At 41.7% G+C, this 14,289-nt stretch overlaps 1 protein-coding gene across 1 annotated transcript; it reads right to left on the bottom strand.

Annotated features, from left to right (window-relative positions):
- Nucleotides 1-278: 278 nt before the first annotated feature.
- On the bottom strand, nt 279-7,812 carry rgmd (RGM domain family, member D). The gene is made up of 3 exons (XM_067597293.1): nt 7,455-7,812; nt 3,673-4,184; nt 279-1,941 (listed from the first exon to the last, which is right to left on the bottom strand). Exons 1-3 carry the CDS (start codon nt 7,546-7,548, stop codon nt 1,228-1,230), a joined length of 1,320 nt encoding a protein of 439 aa, XP_067453394.1. The 5' UTR covers nt 7,549-7,812; the 3' UTR covers nt 279-1,227.
- Nucleotides 7,813-14,289: the final 6,477 nt, after the last annotated feature.

A 14,289-nucleotide genomic window follows, 5' to 3' on the forward strand; every position in this document is an offset into this window, starting at 1 on the left:
TCCATGTTTTGCATCTTATCTTATGTGCTGATAGTGATTTTTTCTGAGGTCTTGACCCAAAAACAGTGAATATATTTCCATTTTAAAGCTACAGTGACTGTAAGAGTTCATGACGTCTGGTTTGGAGTATGATGGAAGCTGATAAACAACCTCTTAACACAACTACTCACCATGATTCGTGGTGGTAAAACAATGTAAACAACAATGTGCCACTCCATCCTCTTCACTTAGCGAGAGTGGAAAAAAAAAAAAAAAAAAAGAGGAAAAACAAACCTTACTCAGGAGTGTCCAACACTTTAATACAGAAAATTACAGATACAGCACAACACATTAGTTTACTTTTCTTACAATGACTCAAAAATAACCTACTAAACACAACAAATGTAAAACATATTACAGTTAAAACATCTATACACAGGCAAATGTACACAATATAAAACACATATATACACTCTTTTAATATATTATTATATAAAGATTTGTGGGGTTTTTTAACCTTTAAAACTGGAAGCCAAACAGCTTGAAGAGGGAGTGTTTTACAGAAGATGAGAACTGAGAGTTGCTGAATATCACACTGACACATCGTATATTATGGATAGGTAGTTTTTACATACAGTTGTTGGATCCTGTGTATTTAACATGCCAATTTCCGAAAGAACAGTTGAAATAGACAAAGAAATAACATTTAAATACACAAAACTTGCTGTTAAAACCTTTAAGTGCTATTGATATTACTGGATTATACAGGATCTAGAAGCCACATGTATGTATAAAAAACTGCTTACATACAGTATGGAGTCACATGCAACTTCACACATAGTGGAGTGTTTGGATGTTGTGCATTATGATGAGTTGTGCAGTAAAAATGACATATTTACAAAAGCTAAGCTCTTTTGTAAACCGATTAATAGTGAGTATGTGAAAACAACATGTTGTACTGGACCCCAAACCTGACTGATTGCATGCATTTGTCTTTCTTCAAATGATGTGACCGATGTATGAATCCACAAAAAATGCAAAGTGGGAGAAACGCCATCTTTTATGAGTGTGAAATCCTTCAAATGACAAAAACAGAAAAAGATCACAACATTCACAAATTCCAAAAAAATAATACAATATATGTCGGAGCTCAAGTCACTCTTTCCTCAAGCTGGTAATGCTTCCACGTTCTGTTTGTTTCCATGTTTCTCTCTTTTTTTAAAATCATTTATATATTTTTTTTTTTTTTTACAAAAGCAGCAGAATGAGGAGAAGGAGTGAGAGCAGGGACTGGCTGTTGACTGCTGCTGCAGCCGGCGTGTGTGACATCCCTCGATTGTAAAGACGAGGAGTCCTCGGGGAATTCTGCTTCAGTTTACTGGGCGGCAGCGCCTTTAAATCCTCCAGAGCGCTGTAGGCTGCCATAGAGAACTCAGGGTCTCCTGTGGTCAGCAAGTCAAACACACAGGACTGAAAGTACACGTCCTCCACCTGCAGAGTCTCTCTACACTTGGCCGTGGCCCGCTCCACCGTGTAGACTTGGTGAGGAGGCCGCAGTGGACCCAACTCTGTGTTGGTGCCCTGCCCAGCACCTGGCAGGCGGGGCTGCTGGCTCTGGCGGCCCAGCGTGTGCTCTTTGATGAGCTCGTTGCGCGGGCAGCCATGCAGGCAGAGCTGCAGACCGCCATTGTCCTCCGAGAAGTCCAGGGTGTCTTCTGGCATGCGGATGGCAAAGGTCAGGTAGCTGCCCACGCGCCGGACGATGATGGAGGTGCCGATGTAACGGGCCTGTATCTTCACCTGCCGGCCCACACCAGAGCCGCCTCGTTCTACGATTGTCAGGCTGCCGCTCTCGCCTCCGCTGCGAGTTCCATCCTGAAAGGCCAGCGGCAGATCTTCTGTGGTGGCCTGATACACCTTCTGATCTGTACAGCCGTGATACGACTTGAAGATCACTGTGATCTGAAACAGGAGGAAAACATAAGATCAGTATTAACTAATAGATTTAAATGTTTTACACTTCTAATTTAATTTATTTTTTGTTAAAGTTTGGATATTTTCCTACATCAAGCAACTGATAAATGACCAACAAGGTTACATCTTTGCTGAAACGTATTTATAAACACTTCCTTCTTTTCTATCCCAGGGAAACACACCAAAATGAATCCTGAACAAGAGCAGTACCCATTAAAGCCACAAGGTGGCAGCAGGAAACCAAACATATAAAACCCTGTGGAGGGTGTTCATGACCAACACCGACCTTTTTACCTACAGAGTGATTTTTTTTTCCTCTGGTGTAATGTAATGCCAGTTAATCCATGATTGGACAGGACTATTGACATATTTTCAACCAAACAGATAAGTTCCCAAATAAACCACAAAGTAAAAACATACTTCACCAGCTATCCATTTTACCTAAAAAAAAATATACCGATACTAAAAATAAAGGCAATAACTCCACTAATCTTCCTTGAATGTTGGATCAGGCAACACCGTTTCATAACAGCCTCCTCATCTCCATGAATTCACCATCCCTCCTGCTACGCTGGCATTGCTTATGCTCGCTCAGTGACCGACTGTGATTTGTATTCCAGCTGAGCTTTGAAAAATTGGGGCCTAACCTCAGTTTCTTCAAAGTACCTTGACAAAGCGGTGGCTGTGGTTACGTTTACACTTGCGAGGATACTGTATTTGATGGATGATTTCCTGCCTTAAGTCTGGCAGTTGAAAACAACTGCGAAAGCATGATGGGGGCATGCGGGTGCTGGCATAGATACACCCACTACAGGTTTGCATTAGGCTGCACCACCAGAATACACTGCAAAAGCTTTTCAAAGAGTTTGTTCTGAAATCTCGGACTTGTCACGTGTATTACATTGTTTGTTTTCAAATTGGAGAATTAAAATTGCTAAGTTTAGGAAAGTCAATGACATAAGCTGAAAGTGAGAGGCCAAATTATTTACTATTTAAACATAAAATTCACATTATAAAAGCAGCATAATGGTCTGTGAGCCTTATACACCGATGTCAGTTGGTTAAGTTAACAACCAAATAGAGATAAAGATATGTTACAGGTTTCAACAAATAAAACATTTTGCGCAAGACAAAACAGCCTATTTAATTGACTAAATCAAAAAGACTTGCTGTTGTTCAATTATTCTTATATTTTTCCACATTATTCCATATTTATACAAAAAGCGCCTAGTTAATTATTTGACCAGAGGGGTGAAAAAACATTCCAGATCGTGCTGGTGGAGGAAAATGTTTGAGTGAGCGTTAATCACTACCATATGACCACCCATGTGTTAAAGGTAGAGCGCTCAAGCATGTCTGTGATTCAACACCACTGAAGGACTCCCTCCTCTCTTTTTCCCCTCATAGATCTGAAGGAGCTCCAAGACAAGAGGAATGCTGGAGGCTCGAGAGGCACCATGGAATGACGATTAACTTCACATGTTTGATACTTTATGGCAATACTTGAGGCTAGCGAGCGAGCGAGCACTCCAAAGCAGCTTACTCATGCAGGCCATTAGCTTCAAATGTACTAAAATCTGAGGGTTTTTTCATGGATAGAGGGGATTGTAAGTGAGAAAATCAACAGATTTCCACTCTGAAGTGACAACACATAAAAGACAATAAGCATTGTGATTAAACAGATACTCGCTCTGGTGCACCCTTTAAAGCCGTTCTTACCTTGCTGGTCGCCGTGGCGCTGGAGCCGAGGACAACAGGCACATTGGTCACCTGAACCGACAGGAAGCGGTTATCGATAAGAGGCCACGCCCCTTCCACCTTGCAGGTCTGAAACTCGTCTCGGAAAGTCCTTAGGTGCGGGTCTCCGAATAATCCACAGTGGGCGTATTTCTTCTGCTGACCAGCTGAGCCCGAGACAAGGACCCGATTCTCGTAGTCGCACAGCTCTGACACGGCCGGCCGAGACGTGCTGGGGACCTTTGCGGAGGAAGTGGGCCCGTCGCTGGAGCAGTTGTGCTGAGAGAATAACTCCTTAATGCGGAAGACAGCCGAGTGGTAGACCAGGTCGCCCCTGCAGCTCCGTGCCTGCCGGCGGGTGCACAAGGCGTAGGCTCGCAGGGCGATGCAGTAGTCCACATCCAGAGCCACGTCCTCCTGAAGACCACTAGAGGGTGAGGTAGAAGCCACATACTCCGCATTGCAGCGCTGGATTCGACACTGCTGGCAGTGAGCTGAAAGACAAAAACAATCAATATCAGTATTTTTGCAGTGTAGTGTAATTAATATGTCACCGGTTTTGTGAAAACATGTTAGGAGGGGGTTAATCTGTCTTTTCTGCTCATGCGTCATCAGTGCAAAGGTGCTGTTTGATACAAGTACTCCAGAAACTGACTGTATAAAGCCAAACTGAGCAAAAAATCATTTATCCCTAATAAGAATCTTAAAATTCATCTGACATTTATGGATACGTTACCTCAGCTCAGTACACGAGGCAGCAGCAGAGTCAAAACTTTTCCACTATCAAGTTTAGCTCAATCAGGAGAGCCATTAAAACCCAAATGCATGAGCTCACGAGGCCATGATCCCACACTGTGCTACAGAGTCAGTCAAAACTTATTTCCCCCAACTAGCCCTCACAGAAATAGCATGTAGTCTCACCGTAGGAGGAAACCAACCTGTGTTAGTTTGCCTGAGGGTGCTGAATGTGGTTTGGCTGTTGCTGAGGTAATTGAAGTCCATTAAGTTACACTACATGGCACGGCAGGGCTTGGTGTATGGGGGCAGCTGACTTCAAGAGGATCACAAGAGGAATATCACAAAGAGTCACGCTTGTTCAGCAAACTCAGGGTCCAAACTGGAAGCAGCACTGGGGCAGTAAAACACAGCGTGTGATATTTGGGTGGTATAGGCTAAATTCTGGGCTTCCAGTGAAGTTATGACTCTTAAGAGTATATTAATGATCAAGGAAAACAAAGGACTATGACTGCTGCTGTGGGAAAAAACAGCACGGATATTCATCAAGTTCAGCTGAGTGTTGTGTAGCTTTAGGGTGGGATCTCTTGTATGCTGACTGGGTTGGATTTCGTTTTCCACTTCCAACAGACAGAAGTTCAGCATCAGCCAGCATCCACAACACATACATCACTTTTACTGCGAGACAAGCACTCCAGTTGCAACACACTGCTTTTCTATTTCAACAGAATAATCTCCTGTTGACTGCGAAGCTCCATCTAATCTCCTAACACCCTGGACAAAGACGACAAGATAAGCATGGAGATTTCAAATATTTTGCACCACTTCTTCCCTTTCAATGAAAGTCTGATGCACTGAGGGGGCATGACAGACGATTAATGCATCTCACAGTCACTGCACTTCAACACGGGCCCTGATAAAACCGAGATGGAGTGCGAGAGGTCAAGTTAGAGGCATTCTACATCCCTCCTCTGAATTCCAACAGGCCTCCCCCATCTCGCTGCGGGGTCACCCAAGTCTGCTGTGATTGACACTTTTTGACAATCACTGCCTGCACAGCCATCAACAACCATGCATCTCCCTAAAGGGTCTTTATTCTGCGGTGCTTAGTAGGCTAACAACAAGTGTGAAGACCACGTGGACAACATGAGAACAAAAAAAAAGGCACAAACAGCATTGATATTAGTGTAATATGGGTTAGTACATTATATATGCTGATGTTTATGTACACTGATGGAGATGAAGATGCTGTTTTTGAATGGCTTGGGCCTTCTCTTTAGGTTGCAGCTGTTTAACAACAATATTTTCACTAACATAGCTCAAAATGATTCAAAATCAGAGCTGAAGGAGCTTTTAGATGATTTTAAATGTTAGATTTTAATATAGATGTAGTTGGTTTGGATAAATTATGCTAATAGCAGTGATAACACTTATTTGACTCAGTGTTATTTAAATACTCACAATGATAAACTTATTTTTGACACAGCTGGACATAAGTACATTTAAATTAACTATTATTCATGTCAGAAATAGCCTACATTACTATACCCAACTTCTGAATGACTTTCAGCAACTATTTTGCATATTTCAACTATGACACGACTTAAAAAATAAAATTAAAAAAAAAATCTTTAGGTGCTACATCCAGTTAGACCAAGCTAAAGTACCAAAACAATCAAAACTGGAGTCTTCAGAAGTGGTTCTGGACAATAATTCAATAATATTTTAATATCATCTTTGATTTATCATCATTTAATTCTTATTTTGAGATGTAATGGCTTACAGTTTTTGAGATGTCTAAATTCTAGCATATTCTGTCACTTTGAAGTTTTTAATACCAACTTTTAATCATGTGATTTTTTATATTTTACCAAACATACTAAACACCACAACACATACATTTCTAATAAATACTATGACCATTATCAGTGTAGCATAACAACAAAATTAATGTATAAAGAATAATCTACTGTTTTAGGAATAGTTTTTATTATCCCCCAAAAGAGTTAATACAACTTTAACAAATGACAAAGCTCCTTGTTTAAAAAAAAAATCCCATCAAATGTGTGACAACCTTTGAGGTCCTTGACATAAACACATAATTGAGAGGCACTTAAAAGAGCTGACCATAGCATGTGAAACAGATCAGCATCGTTGAGTTTGGGTTTGGTATAGTTAGCTGGTGGTTTGGCTTCTTGTCCTCTCGGTTTGAGGACGGAGGAGCGACCAACACGTTCAGAGGCCAAAAAGTTGGACCCCCATGCATGGTAGCTAACACAGTTAATAAATGAAGCATGAATGGGGGAAAATACCGTGGTCCAGCTTGACTCGACAACAACTACAACGGCCAAGACCGAGTGTAAAAGTTACACTCGTGACTTAAATACTAAAAGTAACCGTTTGCTGTCCGGTTAGCGGTATTTTATGGCTTAAAAAATAAAAACAAGCGCCGCTGTTTTTCCTTTGGTCTGACTAACGGCTGCTGGACGCCAGTCAGCTAGTGAGCTAACTTATGCTAACTGGCAGCTAAGCTGTAACTTCACACAACTAGGTTAGCTAAACCGTAACAGCAGCGACGCTTGTGTTGGATAAAACATGATAACGGTTTAGCAGTTGGTGACAAATTGTTTAGTGGCGATGTTTTGTGTTGGGAAAGGTGGTAAATTTGATCAAAAAGACGTCTGTAAAGTAAGTTAACTCGTGCTGCTCGGCTAGCGATACAAGCGGAGGCTGGAGGCTGGGATACTCGGCAGCAACAGGACATTACTTTGTCCCCGCAGTGGACGGGATACTTTTCAACAACAGCGACTTTTCTCCCTCTTATAAAAAACACCAAACACTTAGAAACTTAAGCAAACAACATACATGTAAGACAAGTTTTTAAAATGGCTAAAGAGTTTGAGTTAAGCCGCACAACGCCAGGAAAAAGTTAACTTTTTCCATATCCACCTCCATTCCGGGGAGTGCGGGACACAGCTTTGCATGCAGGACAGGAGTGGAGGAGCACGGATTGAGAGAGCTGCACTTACCTGGTCGAAACAGCAGCGAAAGTACAACCATCGTCAACGTTACACAGTCCCAAAGCTGCCGCTTAGCCGAGATTTGAGGTCCGCTTCTCCCCATACCAATCCATTCAGTTAGAATGGAGTTCCTCGACTGCTTCTCATCGACGCTGTGGCTGCGGGAAATCAGACAAAAATTCGTCTTCCTTCCCAAGCGCTGTCATTCAAAAGGGGCCCCTGTCTTCAGGGCGGCTCTACGAGGGAGGGGTCTAAAGTGTAGACGGGGCCCAGAGGTGATTGCTGGCCAATGAAAGACTAATTATTCACTAACCACTTGATATTTACATGTAGTGGCAATTACTGGGGATGAGGACAGTGGAAAAGTGCCTCCAACATCAGAGGGGGCGGTGTAAAATTATAATTGCCCTGATTATGATTGAAGAATCACAGGGTGTTGTGTTATAATAGTTATACAACTGCCTATTATCCACAGTATATCTATGCTGAGGTTAGAATTTGAGGCCATTCAGGATATATGAAGTGACATATAGTAGTATAAATTTGAACCAAACTCTTCATTGCAGTAGACTTTTTTTGCACTACAAAGCACTCGGGGCATTTGTCTTGCTTGACTACCCCTCCTCCTCCTGAGGACAAATGTTTATGTGTTTTCAGCATTAAGTAGGATTCTCTCACCTGTTGTTTTCTCACTCTAGAAGGTGCTTAAATAACAGGGTTTGATTGACAATTGTGAGTGCATACTAACAGATCATATCTTGCTTAAATTATCTTTTTTTTAACGAAGATAGAAACCTTATTGTTTACGCTTAATGGCTGGCATTCGTAGCTGAAAAGTAGAGAGTAGGTATTGATCTACACCGTGGGATTTTCTCCATTTTGCTAAATAGTTTTTATATCTCCTCAAGTCTTTTACCTGCCAAAAAACATATGGGCATTGTTTATTTTAGCCACTTAGAAAATTCAGATAAAATACTCTGAGTCAATTATTTTCTCTCAGCAATTCTTAGTGTGCCATTAATTTTTCCATTACATTTTCAGTTAGCAACTTGTATGTTACTCTTTTCCTTTTGTGGCCAACTTTCCGTCTCTCTCACTCCTTCAACGACACTCTGTCTTTCATTTGCACAGCTGCTGTGAGGCCGGACCATCTGCAAGGCACAGAGACTCGTAAGCTTTCAGCCTTTGCCTGAGACACACTCTGTGGTTTTTGTGCCATGTAAATAAAGAATTTTAATGCACCAACCAATTACTGGATAAAATATTGGTATTAAGAAAACCAACAGTCGAAGTTTGCATAATTTCTAGAATTAGATTAAAAGTTAGGGTTTTGTTTTGGTGCAGCTGGAACATTTGGGTTGGAACTATGGGTCTCCCTCTGCGCCTCCCTCCTGACTTTATGAGAGAGAAGTGAACCCAGACAGTTATTGGATCACTGGTTTTTCTATACACATGCAGGCTCCTCCGGCCACACAATTGTGTGATTCAGGTGGCCTGTCAGTCTTGTGAAAGGTCTTCACAGGCTCATGTTGATGTGGGACTGATATATATAGTGGAGGGGGAAACGAAGACAGCTCAACCCAAGTGGAACGTTTGGATTGTTCTGAGCTGCCAGAAGGGCCTCTGTCACACTGGATCCAGTGTGCCAAATTTATCCCCCCAGAGGGCTCTACCTTACTCTGTTTGTTCAGCTAATTTTGGAGGCTTGGTTGGTTGATCTGCTTTATGGCTGTGCTTTATGGTCAGATTTTAATCCCCCCTCCCCCCCCCGAACAGGTTACACTCCATATTCCCCATGACAACTTGGACACAGGGCAGTGACGCAGTGTGGGAGAAAGATTTGCTGGTGGTGAAGATATACTGTGCAGCAAAATAAAAATGACTTCCTGCAAGGCATGTCTCACCTGTTACAGTCTTCACAATCGATTGACGGCATTTCCTGAAGGAGAAAACACATTGTTTACATCAATTTGTAACAGCTGAAGATGAGAAAATGATCCGTTTTAGTAATAGTGACACGTAAAATTAGAAGACAACAAAATCAAAGCTGAAGCACAAATCATACAGTTGCACTCAATAAGCTGCTGTCTACTAAATGAACTGAGGTTCCACGCTGCGAGACTGATGGCCAGTGAAGCAAACAGTTAATTGATCCAGGTGGACGGTAAGGATGAATTCAGCACATGAAAGAAACTCTTGGACCGCCTGTCAGGCTTGATGGGTGGAGAAAGACCTCTTTCTTCCCACGTTTCCTTATGAGCGTATTGCATTGCATGACCCAGCAAATATGTATATTCCAACTCTAAAACAAGCTGGAGAAAGTGAGCGAGTGAGTGGGCGGACTACAAGTGTGTATATCAGGTAAAAAACAAGGCCAGTATATTTCTGCTGCTGACAGAGGGTCACTTGTTCTGCTACAATAGAAAAAAGTAAAGTCTAAAGAGCCGGTCTCTGTGGACCTCGGCAAGAAGAGGAAAGGGTTTTGAGTTTTGGACAAACATTAAGAATGTTTGACAGAAACCAGCAGAAGTGCAGAGGACCGAAAAGCAATGCTACTTTATAAAAACGTAGGACTTAGTGACAGAAAATGTAGAGAGTGAAGTGAAAGAGAGCAAGAAAGAAAGAATGGGAGTGGGGGGGGGATGGTAGGAGGAATGGGGGTGGTGGTGGGGGGAGGGTTTGAGGGATTGGGTTTCCTCTGACTGTGTGTCTGGGCAGCTCCACATGTTCCTCATTAAGGTCCTCACACTGTGGGACTAGCTCCACACCGGGATGCTTGTTTTTGTTATTAGGCCCAACGTGCTGTGGTCTGGTGCAGGCCTGAAAACAGGGCCAGTCCAGGACCATCTCCTCAGCTCGCTCCTCTCAAACCAATGACAAACTAACTGCACTGACCTCACATACAGTATACACAACACATCATGCCAAACTTACAGTTGTTTTAAGAGCCTGCAATGCATTTATATACATTATATATATATAAAAGGACAGAACTCCCCATGCACAGCTAGTATTTTCAGACAGGTGCTGGTCGGTTGCAGGAACATATAAGGTGAAAATCAGAATATACCACCGCACACTGTAATGACTTTACTGTGACTTTATTGTCCGCTCTCAATATATATATATATATATATATATATATATATATATATATATATATATATATATATTTGGTGGCAATTAAACTGGAGGATTTGCATCAAAGTCTAATCTGACATGCAGTTATCTATTAAATTTCTGTGCTGCCATTCTCAACCTGTAAACACAAAGCTGCTTAATTGCACAACCCTGAACCATCTGTTCTATTAACAGGGACTGTTCAGCTTTTCCGGAAATGCAATGTTTACAAAATAATAAAAAAGTACAGATGCAGGAAATTGTTGATGTTTCATGCTTCTGATTTTTGCTTAATTTCATGCCCATCTAGATTTGTCAACTGAGACATGTATCGTGTTTCTTCTAGGGGCTGATAACATCAGAGATTGGAATCAGGAGTAGCACGCGCCCTCTGTAGCCTCCGCTAGCACCACACGGTTGCAATATAAGAGACACACTTATTGAATTTTAAACAGGAACCAGAGCAAATTGACTGTTTTTTTTCTAAGGGCCCCTGTCTGAAATTAAGTGGCCTATAGCACAGCTGAGATAGAGAGCAAGAGAGAGCGAGAGATGCAGAAAGCGAGTGTGTGTGTCTGGTTCAGGCCTCTCGCTGTCAGAGGGGATCTGTTATCTCAGCAGAGATAAGGGAAACTGTGGTGTGAGTGTATACGGGGCAGCGTTGATAGTATCTTTACTCAAGGATCCCACTTACGGCACCCTGATTGATAGCTGACAGCGCTCACAGGGGGGGCTTTTGGGCTGTTTTTGTCGGTACCCCTCAATAGGTGCCCAAGCAGGCATCTGTTTACCTTGTTCCCTTGGATCTTTGCCTTTGTGTAAACAGGAATTATCACACATGCATGTCATCTGTGCAGAGAGTCTGCTGGAGCGCTACTCGCAGTCTGAACTTACTGTATGCGGAAGCAAAGGAGGGATACGTTTTATTCATTTATTTCAATATAAAACAAATTATTTCTTTCTGACTTGCTCTCATTTTTCTGTTTGTCGCTTTGGTCTTCACCACACAGAACCAAACCCTTCTCTTTTTCCTCCCTCCTTTTTCACAGAACAAATGTTGACACAGCGTCAAGCCCTGTGCTCATGAATAGACAGTCAACTGACAGGTAACCCTAGCTCTGGGGTCACAGGGTCATCCTGGCCTGATGAGGGATGATGGGTAAAATAAATGGAGAGCAGCACACAGAGGGACCTCTGATGTCCTCAGCCTAAAGGGAGAGAGTTCAGGGCTATTTGACCTCTGACCTAAGCCTGGCCTATGTGTTTGTGTGGGTGTGTGTGTGTGTTTTGATGGTTAAACCTCACCCCAATCTTGAATTCTCAAATATTTTTCTGCCCTTTTTTCCTGGCCAAGTTTTTTTTTTTTTGACCCAATAAATCAAACAGCAAAACAGTCCAATGTATGAGCAACCTGTGAGGCTTATTCCAGCATAACTTTGTTTGAACATGCCTCCTTTTTCTTTTCATGACGACACTCCCTTCTTCCAGTCACCGGAGCCATGATGCATTGTGGAAACAAGCAACAAATAGCTTTGTAATGACCTATGACAACTCTCTTTGTTCCCAGAGCTGAAGTGTTAATAAAACCTCTGCAACCAAAAGCTAATTAATTCTCAATAACTACAAAATTCCCATCCCATCATTTTCCTTGCTGTGAAAGTATGTTTGTACAATGCAGAAAATATATTGTATTTTGAATTTTATTTTGTGATTTTTACCAAATGAAAGCTCTGTAAGATACTGCTGGCCAAATGCTGCATGTAAAATTTTATATCGGATGTTTTACTATGTTTGATTGTTCATTCATTGTGGTCAACTACAGAAAGACTTTTGGATGCTCAGTGCCTCTCATCATTCTTTTTACATCATTTTTTCCTTTCTATCTTGACTTTTTTACTGATAATTCCCACAGACAAACACATTCTAAGCAAGTTGTTAATATTTTAGGGAAACTTTTTATCTCTCCTTATTTTGACATGAAAGGGGTCATGAAAACCATTTGTTCTTTGGACTTAAAAAAGCCCTTTCTGAATCTTTAGCTTAATGTGAAGCATTTTAAAAGCTGGTTTAGGTTTTTCTGCCATGTGCTGTCAACTGTTCTCCTTTTACACCTGACGGCTCGAGGCTTAATCTGCAGATGCATTTGTGATGAAGCGTGTCCTTCAGTTAGTATGCAACCGTTGCTATTGTTCCTGCCTCGGCCCATCCAGAACAACTGCCCTGAACCAGGAATAGGTGACAATAGACAATAGACAATAACTCACGAGAGTATAATTTTAGCCATTCTAATCTACCAAATTTTTTGCCAAGACGCTATTCAAGGAATGTTCCCTCCTGCTAAAGTTGGTTTAAGGACGTCAAAAGTGGAGGAACATGGCAAGGGTGTATGCTTCTACCAATCAAGTTGACTCACTGCTCCAGTATATACTATGAGCACAGACCTGCTAGGTGGGGAAAAGTCCACATGCAGTACTGGGAAATTGATATGGCTGTTTTGCCCCCCTTTTGCTTTTTAGCAGATGTTTCTCACTATCACATTTACTTAACAGAAAAAGCAAATCCTTATATGGTTTTAAGAAATGGATCATGCAGCTCACTCTACACATTTAAAACAATTCAATATTGAAAATCACCAATAATCACGCTTGTGTTCATGAGTTATCAATGACTCCCCAACCAGCTGGTGTGTTAGTTCCTTATTGCTATTGAATAACTGTATAATGTATTAAACTTTAAGATAATAATTTTAGTGGCATTTTCACATTTTAAATTAACATTCAAAGCCAGTCCTCAACAGTGTTTCCATTAGCATTATTTTCTCTTATCCTCAGACCATGTATGAATCATGAGTAAGTCATGCCACAGAGGAGGAAAAAAAAAAGAACTTACCTTGGATCAGTATGTTTATGTCGTATGCTGTGTTGTGAACTGGGACACTGCTCTAACAGGAGTTTGAATTGGCAGACGCTGTTAACCCTCGTTCCCCTACAACTTCAGCTGGCCAACTAAGAAGTTGGGCAGCTACAGGGACAGATAGCCATTGGAATCAAGGCACATGACAACAGCTGTCTGTTTCAAGAATCGGCACTTTGATTAGAGTAGGATGGTAGTGAGCGATGTGGCCTAATTCCTACATATCTGGGTAGGGCACTTCTGAGAAGAGAGGAAAAAAAAAAGTGAAAGCGTAGAATGGAAAAAAGATTGAAGCACAATCGTACGCATGCATATTCAGAAACACGCACACTTGCAAACACACCCACACTTACACTACACTTATACTACTTATATTCATAGATATTCTTAGGCTTGAAAGCATGTGTCACTGTTGGAAAGCTTCCCATATTCTCTAAAACTCCGTCAAACACACAGACAGAAGGATATGAGTGCAGCCGACCATTGGCCCCAGTGTAAGCTGAGCATGTGTGCAACGTGAATGAGACTTCTGTCTGCTATTACGGTTGAGCCTCATCCACTTCTACCCCAGCCCCACCCCTATCTGTCTCTCTCCTTTTATAGCTATTCTTTATGTGTTTTGTCTTTATTTTTGTTGTTCAAACACCAGAGACACTGCAGCTTATGCTTGGTAACAATCACCAAAACACCATGGACCCACAGCTTTACCTACATCCAGCACTTCAATGTGGCGTCACTTTTAAAGCACGATATGAGGAGAAATCACAAACAAGAGGGATCATGCCCCGTAATGTGTGTTTAGTTGTAAGTT

Source organism: Thunnus thynnus, chromosome 8, assembly GCF_963924715.1.
Source record: "Thunnus thynnus chromosome 8, fThuThy2.1, whole genome shotgun sequence".
NCBI classification, from domain to species: domain Eukaryota; kingdom Metazoa; phylum Chordata; class Actinopteri; order Scombriformes; family Scombridae; genus Thunnus; species Thunnus thynnus.

Bases quoted from the DNA above. Each gene is read 5' to 3' on its own strand.
- rgmd (XM_067597293.1), bottom strand. From the start codon at position 7,548: ATGGGGAGAAGCGGACCTCAAATCTCGGCTAAGCGGCAGCTTTGGGAC. The intron at 4,185-7,454 runs GTAAGTGCAGCT...TTTGTCTTTCAG, and splicing joins TTCGCTGCTGTTTCGACCAG to CTCACTGCCAGCAGTGTCGA. The intron at 1,942-3,672 runs GTAAGAACGGCT...CTCCTGTTTCAG, and splicing joins GCGCCACGGCGACCAGCAAG to ATCACAGTGATCTTCAAGTC.